This window comes from Oryza glaberrima, chromosome 2 (assembly GCF_000147395.1).
Source record: "Oryza glaberrima chromosome 2, OglaRS2, whole genome shotgun sequence".
In the NCBI taxonomy this organism is placed as follows: Eukaryota; Viridiplantae; Streptophyta; class Magnoliopsida; order Poales; family Poaceae; genus Oryza; species Oryza glaberrima.
The window spans coordinates 19,916,889-19,934,537 of NC_068327.1; the positions used below are offsets into that span (position 1 = coordinate 19,916,889).

The 17,649-nt window shown below is 45.8% G+C and overlaps 3 protein-coding genes across 3 annotated transcripts; 1 reads left to right on the top strand and 2 right to left on the bottom strand.

Moving 5' to 3' along the window:
* Positions 1–1,468: 1,468 nt before the first annotated feature.
* LOC127764773 (abscisic stress-ripening protein 1-like) lies at positions 1,469–2,432 on the bottom strand. Its single transcript, XM_052289687.1, has 2 exons — positions 2,057–2,432; positions 1,469–1,838 (listed from the first exon to the last, which is right to left on the bottom strand). Exons 1-2 carry the CDS (start codon positions 2,213–2,215, stop codon positions 1,680–1,682), a joined length of 318 nt encoding a protein of 105 aa, XP_052145647.1. The 5' UTR covers positions 2,216–2,432; the 3' UTR covers positions 1,469–1,679.
* A 2,265-nt stretch (positions 2,433–4,697) lies between these two features.
* LOC127764772 (protein PHLOEM UNLOADING MODULATOR-like) lies at positions 4,698–7,975 on the bottom strand. The gene is made up of 4 exons (XM_052289686.1): positions 7,626–7,975; positions 6,311–6,705; positions 6,032–6,225; positions 4,698–5,537 (listed from the first exon to the last, which is right to left on the bottom strand). Exons 1-4 carry the CDS (start codon positions 7,973–7,975, stop codon positions 5,142–5,144), a joined length of 1,335 nt encoding a protein of 444 aa, XP_052145646.1. The 3' UTR covers positions 4,698–5,141.
* A 5,645-nt stretch (positions 7,976–13,620) lies between these two features.
* LOC127761847 (UDP-glycosyltransferase 91D1-like) lies at positions 13,621–15,455 on the top strand. The gene has a single exon (XM_052286179.1). It carries the CDS (start codon positions 13,821–13,823, stop codon positions 15,138–15,140), a length of 1,320 nt encoding a protein of 439 aa, XP_052142139.1. The 5' UTR covers positions 13,621–13,820; the 3' UTR covers positions 15,141–15,455.
* The last annotated feature ends 2,194 nt before the right edge of the window (positions 15,456–17,649 follow it).

Genomic DNA, 17,649 nt, shown 5'->3' on the forward strand with positions numbered 1-17,649 from the left:
CGAAGCTGAGCAATTAGGGGGGGGGAGCCAATGGGTCGGCGATGACGAGCTCCTGTGAGTAGGACGTGGCCATTGTGACAGTCCAAGAACCGCCACGGCGCCAGTGCCACCGCCGCCCAACCAACCATCGCAGAGATGGAAGCAGAGGGAGAAGTCGCCATCCCAGACATCACCAGCCCTAGTAACAACGATGGCGGCGGGGGAGAAGGGGACCAACACCGAGGCTAGCTGGTCAGTGTGGCGGGGGTGGTGGATGAGGCAGTCGAGGAGGAGGGGGTCGTGGAGTCGGCGGAAGCGGTGGAGGAAGGCGACGCGGAGGAAGGGCCTGCAGACAAGAGAGGAGCGGATGAGGTTGGCGCCGGTAGGGAGCAGGAGGAAAACCTCCCGAGGGAGGTCGTTGGTCAGCGTGGCGACGATGATGGTTGACAAGCCATTCCCATCCTCGTCGCCTCCTCCTTTGCACCGACTGCATCCCAACGTTGATGCCGGTGACATGTTGTTCCTCTCGTCTTCTCTTCGCCTCACTACCCGCCACTAGCCCGCCGTCCTCCTCACCAGCCGCCGCTGAGATGGAAACTAGGGAGGAAGAGAGGGATAGAGGTGAAAGAGGTCTGATACGTGGGACCCACGCTAACTCAACACTGTTGACTTGTTTAAATTGCCACGTCAGACAAAACCACCCGCTGTACTGCCATGGGACCTATATTACACCGGTTTTAATATTTGAGGGATCCATTATATCTGGTATTTTAGTTGAAAGATAAAAATTGACCTACATGAACTTACACCTACTGAAGATCGAAGGGCGGATTTTGTCTCTTTTGGGCCAAGACGAATTAGCTCAATCACATCTCATATGTGGGTTGTGTGGCTTATTCATTAGTATTACAGGGGCCCATTGCTGGCACCATCCGGCCCATCGTTCGACAATCGATCCACCAACCGTGCCTGGCCAGTGTTTAAATTAACACGCCTAATAGTGGATCACCGAATTCTTTTCCTCCTACAGTATTAGATCGTGTCCTTCTCTTTGCTCTCACAAACATTACATGAGTTGAGAAGAGACATAGATATGGGGTGTAGCTCTTTTTTTAAGTATTGATCCGTTCTTGAGTAGAAGCAGCTAAATTTCTTACCCTGTCCTTATACATTGTATATAGAGGTGTCTTAAAAGAGAAATAAATCTTATCTCTACTCTGACTTAATTGATTCACAAGAAATGAATTTATGTTCGAAAATAATATTCCATAACAGTCAGTATATCGCTAGCGCCATGCCATGCATGCAAATTCAGTCCGTTGAAAATGACACGCGCCGTATTGATTGATCTCTAAGTTCTCAACCATGCAAATTAATAGGCCGGAGAGCCTAGGTGAGAATGTGAGATATTGCACATTTCACAAGCTTAGCCGTGTCTTACGCCCTTCTTTTGAAAGAAGAAAAAAGAAATGAAACCAAATTTTCTGTGTGCAGCACAAATTTAAACGCACTTATTTAATACTCAGTGCGGATACAGAAATGTACATGAACACGAACGAAGTACAAGCAACGACGACGACGACGACGAACAAGAAGAAGCAAAGCCATCAACCACATGAATGCGTGTACATGTAATTATGGGGAAAAAGTAACTAAGCATATAAATCGTTCGTTCTTTCGTTCATTCGATCGGGATCGATCTAGTACTGGTCGGCGGCGTGCTTCTTGGCGTCCTTCTTCTCGTGGTGCTCGTGGAAGGCGAACCCGGCGGCGCCCAGCGCGGCCACCGCCGCCACCTCCTCCTTCACCTTGTGCCCGTGCGCGTTCTCCGTGTCCTTCTTCGCCTGGTGCTTCTCGTGCTGCAACGACGTACCACAAATCAATTCTCCGTTAATAATCTCTTAATTAATCAGCTATAGCTAGGTAGTTATCATTAGATCATAGTTCACCACTACATAATCGATTTTTTCAAGCGGCTAAAACATATAGGTTAGTTAAAGTGGGGGAGGACATATACGTCTGCGAAAATCGATTTTCTTGTGATAGTGGTGGTCAAATGTACTAATTAATGACTTACGAGAGCGTAGGCGCCGGCGGCGATGGCGCCGAGGCCGCCGAGCTGCTCGAGGTGCTTGTGGTGCTTCTTCTCCTTGTCGTAGTCCACCACGCCGGAGCTCTCCTCCTCCCCGTCCTTCTTGTGGTGGAACAGGTGGTGGTGCTTCTTCTCCTCAGCCATGGCTAGCTACTCACTGATTAATAATCTTAGCTTCCTTCAGACAGAGTTAGTCGGTTGCCGGTGTTGATCTGTGCAAAAGCTAACTAGCAAAGCACATGTATTTATAGCAAGGAGCGGCTAGCATCAGCTACTTGCTAATAACATTAGTTTGGGCCTCAAATCTCAGTTTAGAGGGGGAGGGCGTACTTGGGCGTGTGGTGTGTGTTACGCGCAGTTGTTGTTGCAGGTATGAACTATGAACCCTCAAAAGTCTCAAGGAATCAAGAGAGAGATATACTGTTTGGAATAATGGATATATCCATCTAATTAGGTTAATTAGCGAATGGTCTGTTTAATTTGATAAAGACTTGTTCATGGTCACTCACCGCGTAATTGTGCGCTCGATCGATCACCACTTAATTAATTAACCAGAGCTAGTCAGCCACTGCAATTATCCGAATGGGACGTGCCAGCTGGAGACCTAAGATACATCATTTCTACTACTACTAATTAACTGCCATGATTATTCAGAAACCTAGTTACTGAAATTACGGAATACGTTTAGTTGTTTGTACCCAGTACAATGATGTACATTAATTTGTTACTGCTTGAATTGTCATTCAGGAATGAAGCCGTGTGATGGCTATTACAGCTCATCTGCTAGATCTTCACCTTAATTGGTGGAAGGACATGCAAACAAAGTCAAGATTCATCAGCTAAGCATCGACATGGACAATGGTTGTTAGCGTCGACCAAGGATTTGGAAATGTAATCAACACGCGGATTGGCCGATTGGGTTTTGTCACACTCCCTCGGTTCTTATCAGCCCGGATAGAGACAGCCCGACAGGACAAGGTAGGTTGAACTCGGTTTCTTGATTTCTTCAGAGCTAAGGATACAAATAAGATTCAGAAAATGAACAGTAAAACTGCATGAGTTGTTCACGCACATCTTTTTAACTTGCACCTGTGGGTTCAAAACTACAAATTCTTCTTTTGTTTCAAGTCGTTCTACTTTTATCGTGAGTAAAATATTTCCGCCGAACCACTTTTGTACCTTAACCCCTAGCAAATTCCAGTACCTAGGTGGTATTTGGATCCAGGACTTAACTTTAGTCCTTGTATTTAGATACTAATTTAGAGTATTAAATATAGACTACTTACAAAACTAATTACATAAATGAAAGCTAATTCGTGAGACAAATTTTTTAAGCCTAATTAATCTATAATTAGAGAATGTTTACTGTAGCATCACATAGGCTAATCATGGATTAATTAGGCTCAATAGATTCGTCTCGCGAATTAGTCCAAGATTATGGATGGGTTTTATTAATAGTCTACATTTAATATTTATTATTAGTATCCAAACATCCGATGTGATAGGGACTTAAAAGTTTTAGTCCCATCTAAACAGGCCCTAGTTAATTAGATCAACAACTCATGGCCCCACAGTGTGATTTATGCCAAGTGGCCAACCGTCCTATTTTCCTTTGATGACAACGTGAATTTCAAGACTTCTCTGAAATGAGCCCCTTGGACCAATTCTGAAACCAGAGATCATCATGCATACCAGGCAGATCGAAAGCGTGTCAGGTCAGGTACACTGTCTCTGCAGAATCATCCCTAAATCTGAATACTACAAACTAACTCATAGCGAAGAATTGGAAGTACTCACGGCTTCGGAAATTCAGAATGCTGATTTGGAAGTAACTACTGCTGGAAGTAACCGCGGGAACGATGCAAAACCACAGAACCGTCTACGTAAAACACGGTATACTCAGTCTGATTTGTACACAAGAATTTTCTTGCCCTTTATTTGACCATATTAGAAAAGATGAACAATTTATTTGTGAGGAGGATAACAATTATTTGGCAAAAAAAATATTAAAAAAAGGAGTTTCAACATGATTTACATTTTACATCTAGGAAAGAATTGAGAAGGCTAAAGTAACTTCCATTTGGATTCAGAGGGAGTAGTAGATATCATTAGCCATCCTTTCCCTGGTTTTCGTTCACTTTGAGACGCTGTCAAGGGTCTGAATGCACGCCTTGCGCACGTTCGAGGATTAGTTGTCCAAAAGAAAACTCCACTAGTTTCTGCCTGTATTACGATCAATAGATAACAACAACTCACAGTAAATATATCTGAAACTTGACATTTTTCAGTTGTAAAATACTCTCGTATATATGTATGAAATCATCTCCCGCGCGCATAGATAATATGTGTATCAGTCTGGCAATTTACAAGTTAACTGCAACTTATCCCTTTCCTTTTCCTTCAAAATGGTTCACAAAATTCATCACCAGAAGCACTACAATTAATACTTGTCTGACGATGTAGAAATGAGCTGACTTTCAAACCAAATTACGATCAATTGACAGAGACATCTCCAGCTTAATAAGAGTCTAGAAATAAAATTTCCAGCTTAGCTTGACTAAGTCTAGAATATAGCATATATTTCCAAGTCATATTATTAGATGATTTTGGTGACAAGCGGGCCACATTCTCGTGGAGTCATTGGTCCATTTCCATGTTCCAGGTCAGGCTGCCATGGGAAGAACCATTTCTTTGGACTGAAAAAACAAATTAAAATGCATTATTGCATCAATGGTTCACATGGTTTCCCATCACTAATTCTCTAAAACATCCACCACCATTATCATCATCACCATCTCATTTCATTAGCAAAGGGCTTCTCAACAACTGCAACACAGGAGATAATCCTTATTTTCCTCACAAGTATCTACATTTTGTTTGCTACAGATATCAACAAAAATTTAGTGCCAAGAGAGAGCACCCCTGAAACAAGTTTCACTGCTAATTCAACTACCAGGTAAGTAGCATCAACGTAATCTCTCAATCTACACTACCAAAAAAATCTAGTGCTGGGATCATGTAAAACTCAATCTGCCAATATGAAACTGAAAGTATGAAGGCTGCGAAGAAATCATCCATCGCTGGTTAGTGTGAATGCTAGGAGAACACATGAGAGGGTGAAAACTATCATAGCTGAGGAGAAAGACAAGATGATGCGCTGCGAGAAGCCCTTCCTCTCTTGGCCAGCCAGCTCAACTTCGTTCAGCAGACCCCTTATTTCATCCATGTCTGAATCTTTTGCAGCCTGAAATAGTCTGTTCTGAACCTTGTCGAGCTTTGCAAGCCTTCTGGCATGACTGTTGTCTATCGCAGACCAAATGAAACCAGTCATCCTCCACAAGAGGATTCCGACGTAGATTGCCACGATGCAATCAACACTGTAATGATGGCGCTCCCGTATCTCCCTCTGAGCGCTGTGGAGGACAAGAAACCATATAACAACAGAGATCCATCCCCCATATGCTTCCTGTGACGATGGAAAAAGGATCTATTATGATAATTGAACAGTAAGTAACAGACCAACTCAGAAATTAAGCAAGATGGAGTTATCATCAGGAGGAAGGGCCATGCCTACGAAAAGAAAATAGACAAGGGTAAACTGAACTCTTCACCGCAAGAGTCCTAGCTGTCACATAAATGTAGTGCTTGATTGATTTAACAATAATTATCACAGAGCATGTTAGGGAATGCTTAAAACTGGTTCATGATGTCACTTGCAAAGAAATAAGTCCAATTAATGATGCATTGACACAGGCCATGAAACTATAAAAGCAGGCATAACCATGTGCATTTTTTAAAATAACATATAGCAAGGATGGCTTGATGAGTGTATAACATTCTTTCGATTTAACGTGCAGCCAATTAATTCCGTTTTGGTTTTAGCAGGGCATAAGAAGAATAAATGAATGCATCTTGGTCGTGACTTGTGACAAACTGGAAGACAAAATAGCCATAGCTTACCGTCCATGCCATAGCGGTGAGGACAGCAACAAGCATGTGCCCACTATACATAAGATCACTGCAGCCACCACTTGCCTTCTTCAGAAAATGATACCATGAGGACCCCTCTTCAACAGTTGGCCTCAAAATGTCTACTAAGAAGCTCATATGTCCCCAACTAGGTCTATACTCACCAGGGTACTCTTTGACGAAAGCTATAATTAGGAAGGAAGAACATTAGCTACTGCAGGCCAATATAAGAAGCCATATCAGTAAGGGTTATAAGTTGGATGTGCTGACCATATGGCATATCCTCTTGTATGACCCTATGGATCGCATCAGGATCAGAAGCATATGGAGCATAGTATTTCTGTGCCCAAGGATGAGGATGATCAGGTATTCGATATCGAGCTTCAGCACACCACGGCCTCGCAGATGGTAGAATCGTAGCAAGAAATGTTACAGTCCGCAGCGAACGTCCAACTGCCATTGTGAACATATACCTTGCAGCTATTCCAAGTCCAGGACCTTTGATGCAGTCAAACAGAGCTGAAAACCCCAGCATGATAAACAACATCAGATAGTGATGAAGACTGATGATGGGTGCTCTGAGGAGATCAACCACAATTTGCGGAAGTTTCTCATTCAATGCTAGAAGCAGCCACTGCCCAGTGTCGGGAAGAGGAGCTGTAGATCTGTGGAGAAAAAAAATGGACCAGTCTTAGTTTATCTCTTGTTAAGATTTTTATGGCACAAAAGTGCAGAATAAACAGTGCAGTCAAATAAGCATAAGCAAAAAGGGAGGAAGTTGGTCAGGACATAAAGTTGTCACTGCCTCACTACTAGTAATATCTTCTAGTGGTAGTTCAATTTCATGGGCGGAGTAAAACACATACCATTAATGGAAATGAAAAAAAAATGAAGGTGATAACCTCACTACATGTTTAACTAACAAGGCGAAAAAGGTTATATATGGAACAAAATGTTGCATAAATGCACATAAACAGTTAGTAGATTTCTGTGTTTTCCCCATAAACAGTTAAAAGAACCATTCTATTTCCTATCCAAAGCACCACTAGGATCCATAAAACTCTAAGTTTCGAAGCATTATGGACTAAGAACAGATTCTTAATCTTCACGAACTAGTAGAAATGCACTAACCCACATAAGAAAACTCTTATGTTAGATTTCAGAAACAATTGATGTCTTATCTACAGTTCTCAGTTCTCACACCAATCCGTTACCAGAGGTAAAAAGTACCTGTCTTGCAAATCATCTGATAAAGAAAATATAAACGAAAACAAAACCCAATCCTACCAGCAAGCAATTCACCAAAATGGTTTTTATTGGCGGGTAACCAAATCAAGCATTTGAACCACAGTTAATAAATGCTCAGGTTTACACATTGCTAACGAGTAACCGCTGCAAGAGCATCCTTCTTCGAAAAATCCTAATCACAACAACCGCGATCCACAGGCTCCATGATGATTAGCGTTAAAACGCGAACAAATGATGTCACCAAGAAGAAAGAACCCTCGTTGATTTCGCTGCGGCCGGATAGAAGAAGAAGAAGAAGAAGAAGAAGAAGAAGAAGAAGAAGGGAGAAGGGACTGACCGGTGCCACTGGAGGCCGAGGACGGTGGAGACGAACCGGACGGAGATGGCCTCGCAGAGGAACGCGGCGAGCATGAGCGCCATGGCGGCGAGGAACCGCGGCGCGGCGCGGAGCTCGGCGTGCCACCTGCGGTAGAAGGGCGCGCGCGCGGCGGCGGCCAGCGCCAGCGCCCCCCAGAGCGCCGGCTGCAGCCGGCCGTGCCACCGCCACCACGCCGGCGACAGGTGGCGGCGCGCGTAGTCCACGCCCACGTACGCCGCGGCCGCCAGGCCCAGCCCGCCCGCGCCCGCCGCGGGGGATCGCCGGTGAGCCCGTGGCGGCGTGGGCCTCTTTGCCTTGGGCTTCGGCATGGCCGGGAATTCCGGGAGGGGCTAGGCTCCTCGATCATGGGATTCATGGGCCGGACGAGTTGGAGTCGAGTGGGAGAGATGCACAAACTGTTCTTTGCTATTAATAGTCACTGCATAATTTTTTTACAAGGGTATTTTTCACCCCCTTTATATCCAACCGGATATATGCAGTTTTTTAAATTAGAAACTTAACCCCTCCTATAGACATTTGACCTCAAGATCTTAAGGTGCTATTCAGATCACTGCAACCACACTACATGTCCTTTCACACATTGAATAAATGCAGTAGCGAATTTCGGATTCTCTTTTTAGAAAGATACTAAGGGCCTGTTTACTCCCCAAACAAAATTTTTCGCACTGTCACATCGAATGTTTAGACACATGCATGGAGTATTAAATCTAGAAAAAAAAAGCCAGTTACATAGTTCGACAGGAAATTGCGAGACGAATCATTTAAGCCTAATTGCGCCATGATTTGACAATGTGGTGCTATAGTAAACATTTGCTAATGACGGACTAATTAGGCTTAATAAATTCGTTACGCAGTTTTCTGGCGGAATCTGTAATTTGTTTTGTTATTAGACTACATTTAATATTTCAAATGTATATTTGTACATCTGATGTGACATGAGGGGCAAAATTTTTTTTACCACCTAAACAGGCACTAATAAATGCAACTTTACAAGCTGCTAAGTGAAAACAAGGGTAATGTACATATTTAGTAATAGTATATTTTATTACTGTTTTTAGACTGGTGCTGTATAAGTTATTGTTTTTCATTAAGCTGTGATTTGTAACTCATGAACGGTCCACCAGCAACCTTCCTAATATACTTTTTGGGAGTTACAACCATGAAGTTATAGCGTTCTGTAGCAAAATTGACCAAAATATGTCCCCCATGTAGGTGGTGTTCATTTGCATTAATTAAAGATGAAGAGTTAGGACATGGAAAATTATAAAACAATTAGCGTATAATTAATTGATTTTTAATTATTACAAACTTAAAAAATAATATTTTTTATATTTTAAAGTAACTTATATATAGAAATTATATATAGAAAGTTTTTGCACGAAATATTCTATTTAACAGTTTAAAATATGTGCTAACAAAAACCGATGTAAAACCTATATCTTAAAGAGAAACAAATAGAACCATAGTAGATAGTAGAGGGTGCCCATGGAATTTTTTCTGATTTTTAAGATGTGTTCCTTCCTTATAAGAAAAGGAGAAGAAATACCTAATTAAATACCTTGTTTTTCGCGCACGTTGACTGAACTGTTAAATGTTATTTTTTTAATAAAATTATAGAAAAATTATTTTTAAAAATAATATTAATGTATTTCTAAAATTTCAAATAATTAATACTTAATTAATAATACAATAATAGCTAATTTTATTTTACGGATCTTGTCTATCTTCCATTTTTCTCCTCTCCAACACATGCTTTCAGGGAACAAGGCGAGTATCAACGCTGTAGACCACTTATTAATAAATACTTTTTGTGCCTTTTTTGAACATTTTATTTAGTTGCTGCAGTGAGCTCTGTCTCTTACTCTCTCTAGCTCGGACTCTCCTCCACGCTACTGCGCTCGCAAGCTGTTTTTGCAAGCGCGGCCAGGGACAACTCCCCGTACGTTCCACGTCGTCGTCGTACGTCTTCCCATTCCTCCCGTTCGGCTGGCCACCTCCTCCCTGACCTCGATCGAGAAAGGAAGGTAGGAAACAAATAGAGTATAACCCCCGCATTTCTCGAATGAATATAGACCTGGCTGATAAGATAACCCGAGGTGGGCGGCACCCTAGTCACGGTTGGTTCTGCTATTAAAATGAATGTTGTTATGAATGTAGTGTGGTATCGAAATAATTAAAGGCCATGAAAAATCCTAAAATGCATCTAAGTATATATTTTGTAATTGCCAAGATAACACGGGTTTCTAAGACTCTTCTCACCTCCAGCTCAAGGTAGAGAAAAGTGCTTGGGGTACATGAGGGTTACAGTCCTTAGAATGGGTGCCAAAGTGAGAGAAACCTGAAAAACTAGGTTGTGACAAGTCTTATGTCTTGGCCACCCCAAACACAAGCTACCCACCTCTGATGAACAACGAGCCCGTCCTGCCTCCTCGACGGTCGCCGCCATGTCTATCGAGCTTCTTCGCTGCAGGCCACCGCCCCTTCTGTGCTACTTTGATCCTGTTGGGAAACGCCAGATCCAACCAAAGGGATGTTGAATCCAACCAGAGATGTGTTGGATTTGGTCCTCCCGCTGACTAGCCCTTCGTTTTGGACTCCTCTCCACACGCCTTGCCTGACTAGCAGTTTTGCCTCCTCTATCTTCCGGATCCCCTGCCCTTTTGCTTCGTCCCTAGTGATGCAGCAACCTCTCTACAAGCTACAAGAGTTGCCTTATGAGGTGGAGTTCGAGAGGAGGAAAAGAGCCTGACAACCGGTATCCTAGCAGCCAAACGGGCTCCCACCGTGTTGCTCTAGCAGCGGCGAGGGATGAGAGGAAGAGAGATGAGGATGTGGCACCGCTAGGCTTTGTCACCCCATCGGAGCGATGTTGGGGCTCTCAGTCCTCCTTGAGGGGTATGTTCCTCCCACCCTCTATTCTTTGAAACTTGTTTGCAAAGCACTCTTTTGCAACACCACTAATATCTGCTTTAAATCGGAGGGTTATGAATAAAAAAATAAGAATATAGTAAGATTGCACGTAGCTATCATGACTGATATTTATCTATAGGTATCATCACCAGTACACATAGGTATCATCGTCGGTACCTAAGAGAGATCATCACTTGGTACCTAAAATATATCTATCATGTATTATCATTGGTGATGATACCTAAGAGGTACTATTACTGGTACATGCAAGTGTCATCGGCATGAGAGGTATCAACTTCGGTACCTGCAAGAGGTATCTATCATGTGCCTAACATGTACTAGTATTATCATTAGTATTTAGAATTAAGGGGCTGTCTAGATGGCATTTGACAGAAAAACACCTCACAAATCATGCGAATTCTAGACCGTTGGATCGTTTTAAGATTCGTGCTGCAGTTCTAACCCTAACCCCTCTCCCTCCCCTCATCATTCCAGGCCGCCGCCGCCTCACGCGCCGCCGCCCGGACTCGCCGGCTGGCTGGAAGGGGTCAACGGCGCCGGCAAGCCTCCTCCTCCCCTCCCCCCGACCGGCCTCCTCCCCTACCCCCTACCCCCTCTCTTCCCCAACGGACGGCGCGAGTGCCCTTGCCCCGCTGTCTTCCCCATCTCCGGCGGCTTCCGATCCCGCCGCCGGATTCGCCACCACTAGCCACAGCCTCCTAACCACTAACCGCCGGATCCGCCGTCTCCTAGCCGTTTGCCCCCGCCGCCGACGCCGGCCCACCGCCCTCCTCCATCCCCGCGGCTTCGGTGTCGCCACCGGCACCTCGTGCCCGCCCGTGTCCACCGCCCACCGCCGGTCCTCCGCCTCCCACGGCCATCCCTCTAAGCCCGGCGATCCCCCCTCTTCCCTCTCCCACCCCCATCCCAACCCGGGTCTCTAAACCCTAATTCCATTGCTGTTGTCGGGGTTGCCGGAGTTGGAGAAGGTGTCGTCGGAGTTGGAGGAGAAGAGCTAAGGTCACCGAAGCACGAATCGCAAAGCAAATCCCATGGTTAGTAATCTGCATAATTTTAGGCTCAAAAACCATTCGACAGTTATTTAGCAATTCCGAATCGTCACCGGTACCTATATGCATCATCACTAGTACCTAGTACTATTATGAATGTACCACCAAATTTTTAGAACAAAGACATTAATATTTGACAGTGGTAAGTAGTAAAAAGTTGTCCACTCTTTTAAAAGACACGTACTAAAGAAAATCCCCAGCAGTTCAAAATGGTGGTTCTTGCAAGCTACTTCTACATGCAGTAGGCATGGCCCATCGTGCCATGCGGATGCATGCAGGGACGAGGCATGGCCACATGGAGTTAGCTATGGTCCGCACGTGGGTTTCTGCACCGAGAAAAATAACGCTACTCAAGACTATACGGTTCGACGAGATAACATGCTCTAGCACTCTTTTTTTTATTATTTTTACAAAGGAAGTACATAATCAGCATCAGTGCAAATAGTGTCAGTCACCGACACTCTTGCAACAAAGTAGCTTAGCCTCCAATCAGTCAGAGAAGCAAGCGCAGCACCACAAACTCCTAAATAAAACACCACACGACGGAGCTCAAGCTGTCAAAAGGGTGGAATAATTAACTACTCCCTCCATTTTATAATGTAAGACTTTCTAGTATTACCCATATTTATATAAATGTTAATAAATCTAGACACATATATTTATATATATGTGTTAATGAATCTAGACACATATATTTGTCTAGATTTATTAATATCTATATGAATATGAGCAAATGCTAAAAAGACTTACATTATAAAACGAATAAAGTATTTATCACTCTTACAAATAGTTTTAAAAGATTTATCACTAAACCCATATGCTATCTATGGAAATCCACATATCACAAACCGCGAGCGACGAATTCTTAATTATTGCAATTAGTTAAATGTCCGGACGTCCCGTCAAGAGCGGCGGCCTGCAGGAGCTCGCGGCCTCGTGTAGCAGGAGGCTGGATCAGCTATTTTGGGTAGTGTTTGGTTTGAGGGATTTCCCGGGATAGGATGAGATGATCTTATTTTTAGATGTGTTTGGTTGAGAGACTAGAAGGGATGAGATGATTCCACAAGGGAATATTCCTTCAAGGGATCGTTTCGTCTGGGAAAAAGTGGCGGACGGCGCCATCCCACTTCCGCGCCCGAGATTTCACGCGCCTCGCGCGGTAACCCTCGGCGCCCCACCCATATTTTCACCGCGTCCCTTTCCCCTTCGTTCTTTTCTCCTCCTCACGAGTATGTTCTAGGGTTAGGGTTAGTGGCGGCGGCGGAGGCGCGAGCAGGGGCGAGGCGGCGGCGCGCGAGCAGAGCGAGGCGGCAGCGCACGAGCAGAGCAAGGCGGCTGCGCGAGCTGAGGCGCGAGAAGGGCAAGGCGGCGGCGCGTGCAGGGAGAAGCGGCACGCGAGCAGGCGAGAGACGACGCAAGGCAGTAGCGAGGTTGCTGCTCATCCTCATCCTCTCCATCCCTGTTAACCTTCTGCTGGTGCAAATCATGATGCCTTGCTGCTGCTGGCGCAATGTCCTTTGTGAAGAGCAACAACATATGTGTGAACAGCAAAGCTGCAAGATGGGCCGCAAGGCCCGCAATCTGTATGGGCATATATGGAGTTTTTTTTTAATAACTTATGGAGCTTGATCGTTTGTGAACAAACGCAATTCACCTTATATTTTTAAATAGTGGTGTTCATGACTTAAGTATAATTTTGCAAGTGTTCATATTGGGGGTAACCTCACCAACTAATATCAATAGGTAACCTTATCAAGCATCCCACCTTTATCCCTCCATCCAAACAATATATAAGATCATTCCATCCTATTATATCTCTCAAACCAAACAAAAAAAACAGGGTTCGTTCTGTCCTTACAACCAAACAAAAAAACAGAATCATCCCATACCAAAAAATAGGGATAGCCCATCCCACACTGTCCCAAAACCAAACAGTACCTTGATTTCTTCGATCCCACGCGTTCGAGAGAAAAAAAAACAGAGAGAAGCTCGGAATGGATGGTCGTTTTCCTACCTTTTCCTAAAAGCGATTCAGGGAACCCATAGGGCTTTCTTCCCCAATCCAAAGGATATAGGAGTATATCCCTTGGTTGGTTTGCTGCTGCAATCTGCACTCTGCCACCAACCAACTGCCGTTAACTCTTCTCTACACAAAACTTGCACCGCGCCCGCCATGGACGCCGACTCCCCGCTGCACGTCGTCGTCTTCCCGTGGCTGGCGTTCGGCCACCTCCTCCCTGGCCTCCAGCTCGCCGACCGCCTGGCCTCGCGCGGCCACCACGTGTCGTTCGTCTCCACCCCGCGCAACATCGCCCGCCTCCCCGGTCGTGACCATCACCGCCTCGATTTTGTGGAGCTGACGTTGCCGCGCGTCGACGGCCTCCCCGACGGCGCCGAGGCGACCGCCGATGTCCCCGCCGACAAGTTCGACGCGTTCTGGGAGGCCTCCGATGGGCTCGCCGCGCCCTTCTCCGCCTTCCTCGACGACGCGTCCGCGGGCAGGAGCAAGGTCGACTGGGTCATCCTCGACAGCCTCCTCTGCTGGGCCGCCGCCTCCGCCGCCGACCGCGATGTCCCCTGCGTCCTCATGATGCCGTACTCGGCGGCGACCTGCGCGCATTTCGGCGTTCCGGAGGCGGGGGATGATGACCATTTCCCCTCCGCCATGGCCCGGCGGTTCGTGTCGGCCTTGGAGAGATGCGAGCTCCTCGCCGTGCGGAGCTGCGTGGAGTTCGAGCCCGAGTCGGTGCCCCTCCTGTCGGGGATATTCGGCAAGCCGGCCGTCCCCATCGGCCTCCTCCCGCCGCAGCTCGACGCGGCGGCCGCTGCCGGCGACGGCGACAACACAGCCTGCACGTCGTGGCTCGACGGGCATCCCCCCAAGTCGGTCATCTACGTCGCGCTCGGGAGCGAGGCACCCCTGACGCCGGACCAGCGGCGCGAGCTGGCGCTCGGGCTGGAGCTCTCCGGCGCGCCCTTCCTCTGGGCCCTGAGGAAGCCCCACGGCGGCGGCGACGCCGACGCCGCCGACGACGACCTCCTGCCTCCGGGATTCGAGGAGCGCACGCGCGGGCGCGGGGCGGTGCACACCGGGTGGGTTCCGCAGCTCAAGATCCTGGCGCACGGCGCCGTGGGCGCCTACCTGACGCACTGCGGCTACGGCTCCGTCATCGAGGGGCTCCGGTTCGGCCACCCCCTCGTCATGCTGCCGTTGTTCCTCGACCACTTCGCGATCGCGAGCTACCTGGAAGGGGTGAAGAGGGCCGGGGTGCAGGTGCCCAGGGATGGCGGCAAGGTGGCCGGCGACGGCGCTTTCGACCGGCACGGCGTCGCCGGAGCCGTCCGTGCCGCCGTCGTGGAGGAGGAAAGCAAGGCGGTGCTCGCCGCCAACGCCAGGAAGCTGCAGGAGGTGGTCGCCGACGCGGAGTGCGACGACAGGTGCATCGACGCTTTCGTTCAACAGCTTAGGTCGTACAAGGAGAAACTATTCTAGACTCTCTCGATACGTACATCGATTATTATTACTCACATGTTCTTTAAGACTTTCTAACATTATCCATATATACAGATGTTAATGAATTTAAACACATACGTATATATATATGTCTAGATTTATTAACATCTAAATAAATATAGACAATGCTAGAAAGCCTTACATTGTGAAACAGAGGGAGTACATGTGTTTGTGTGTTAATTTACCATGCATGAAGACGGCGACAGTACTTATATGTCTCTATTAATTGTGTATTTTCTTTCTCTCAGCTTAATTTCTTGATGTATGTGATCCTCGAATCCTAATAAAGTATTTTTCGCAAAAATCCAACCCTCGCATACTGTAGCTACCGTAGCGAAATCCGACGTGACATGCGCGAGCACCCGCTCCTTATGCTCCCCTTAATATTCTTCGATAAGCCGTTATGGTTTGCTACACTACTTTAAATAAATAATCTTTTCATAAGAATAAAACTGATTTCTCGTACGGTTGGACCATCTATCTGCCTAGAGTTGTACTCGCTCCGTTTTAAAATGTTTGACACCGTTGACTTTTTAGCACATGTTTAACTGTTCGTCTTATTCAAAAATTTTTGTGAAATATGTAAAATTGTATGCCTACATAAAAATATATTTAACAATGAATCAAATGATAGGAAAAAATTAATAATTACTTAAATTTTTTAAATAAGACGAACGTTTAAACATATGCTAAAAAGTCAACGGCGTCAAATATTTTGAAACGGGGGAGTATATAAAAAGCGGCACTTTTGCATGCGGCAGCACACCCGCATGTATGCAGTCCCTTATGCCGCCTGCAAATTCGAAAAAATAATAAAAATCCCCAAAACCGATCCTATCCGCCGCCACCGTTGTCGCCGCGGTCCGCCGTCGCAGTAGTCAATGCCCCTCCAGGGAGACACGATATTTGTTAACAATATTTAGCCATAGCCTATATTTTTGGAGCACTGGTTACGGACGCTCTTTTTCCAATCACAGCATATTACATCGTATCAAAGTTACGAAGACCCTTGACCAGACATTGCTGGCAATCGCTCCCTCTCGGTATGCTAAGTTGTCATACGGTTACAACTTGCAACAAATTCGTCTCTCTGATTCTAAAATAGAGTCCAACTCTTAGGCCATGTTTAGTTTCAAAGTTTTTTTTCAAACTTCCAATTTTTTTATCACATCAAAATTTGCCTACACATACGAACTTCCAACTTTAGTGTGAACTAAACGCAACCTTACTTTATTATTATATCAATATAACTTTATATTCTAAACTGTAACATAATAGTACGTATGTATGTTCGACACTTGACTCTGATACGAATCGACGAGGCTCAAACGAGGAGATATACGCGTGACAGTCCCGCAGTCCACTTTCTGGAGAGGGTCAAGAGTGCGAGGCCTTCTGCTCGGCTTGGTCGACAGGCATTGGATGGAATGGGAGTGCTCCACGAAAAAGGCCAACAAGTAGAATAGGAGCCACTCATTACAGCTACTCTTGTCACGATAGAGCAGGTACAATAACATGCTATAAGTCAACAATAAAAATATTTTAAATTGATAAAAAAAGAGAAAAAAGCAACGGGCTACATATCTATAGCCAGATGCAGCACGGACTCTAAGACATAATGTGTGTATGACAAATGAGACCAGGTATTAATAATATGGTAAACTATTGTATGAATTGGCTATTACATTGGCTATAGATGATTTAAAGCTAGTAGTGAGCTATACTATTAAACTTGCTCTTAGCTACTCCTGTCACTTTTAGAGCAAGTTTAATAATATAGCCAACTATTAGATACTCCCTTCATCTATCATATTGCTAGATCTGAAAAATTTATTTTTGATAGACATATTTCAATCCAACAACCTATCATCTTAATGATTTTCTCGGATTTAATGCGTAACTCTTCATTCTTCCGCACAAGATTGCTATTTTACGTGCTCTTAGCCAATCCTTAGTTCAATATGGCCCACGATGACTGGATCCACAGGCGGCGGGCTGCGCGACCGACGACAGGTGGCGGGCCGATCCGCCTCCGCCAGCCTCGCGACGGGCGGCACGGTCCACGGCGGGTGGCGGGTGGCATCGATGGAGCACGGCGGCAGGCTCCCGCATTGAAGGAGGCGATGGTGGCTCCCTCGCGCGGATCCGGCGGGCGGCAACGACGGAGCATGGCGGGGGGCGCGCCCGGTGGTGGTGGCTAGTTTTTTTTTTTGCAATTTTTATTTTCGCGTGCGGACAACATAAGCACCTCACGTGAGAATCACACTTTTGTGCATGGCTGCGCCATCCGCTTGGAAAAAGAGCGATTTTTGGAGGCCCTTTCAAGCAGACGGCGTAAAAACCACTTTAGCCCGTCTGGAAAAATAGTTTTTTACTAGTGCAAAACTACTGTAAAACGGGATGGCGCTCTCCAACTCATTCTCGACTCATCTCTTTCCCTCTACATCCTTATCCATTCCCCTCCTCCTTCCTGTGCTCTCTCTCTCTC

Bases quoted from the DNA above. Each gene is read 5' to 3' on its own strand.
- LOC127764773 (XM_052289687.1), bottom strand. From the start codon at position 2,215: ATGGCTGAGGAGAAGAAGCACCACCACCTGTTCCACCACAAGAAGGAC. The intron at 1,839-2,056 runs GTAAGTCATTAA...ACGTCGTTGCAG, and splicing joins CCGCCGGCGCCTACGCTCTC to CACGAGAAGCACCAGGCGAA.
- LOC127764772 (XM_052289686.1), bottom strand. From the start codon at position 7,975: ATGCCGAAGCCCAAGGCAAAGAGGCCCACGCCGCCACGGGCTCACCGG. The intron at 6,226-6,310 runs GTCAGCACATCC...TCCTAATTATAG, and splicing joins ACAAGAGGATATGCCATATG to CTTTCGTCAAAGAGTACCCT. The intron at 5,538-6,031 runs GTAAGCTATGGC...CCATCGTCACAG, and splicing joins TCACCGCTATGGCATGGACG to GAAGCATATGGGGGATGGAT.
- LOC127761847 (XM_052286179.1), top strand. From the start codon at position 13,821: ATGGACGCCGACTCCCCGCTGCACGTCGTCGTCTTCCCGTGGCTGGCG.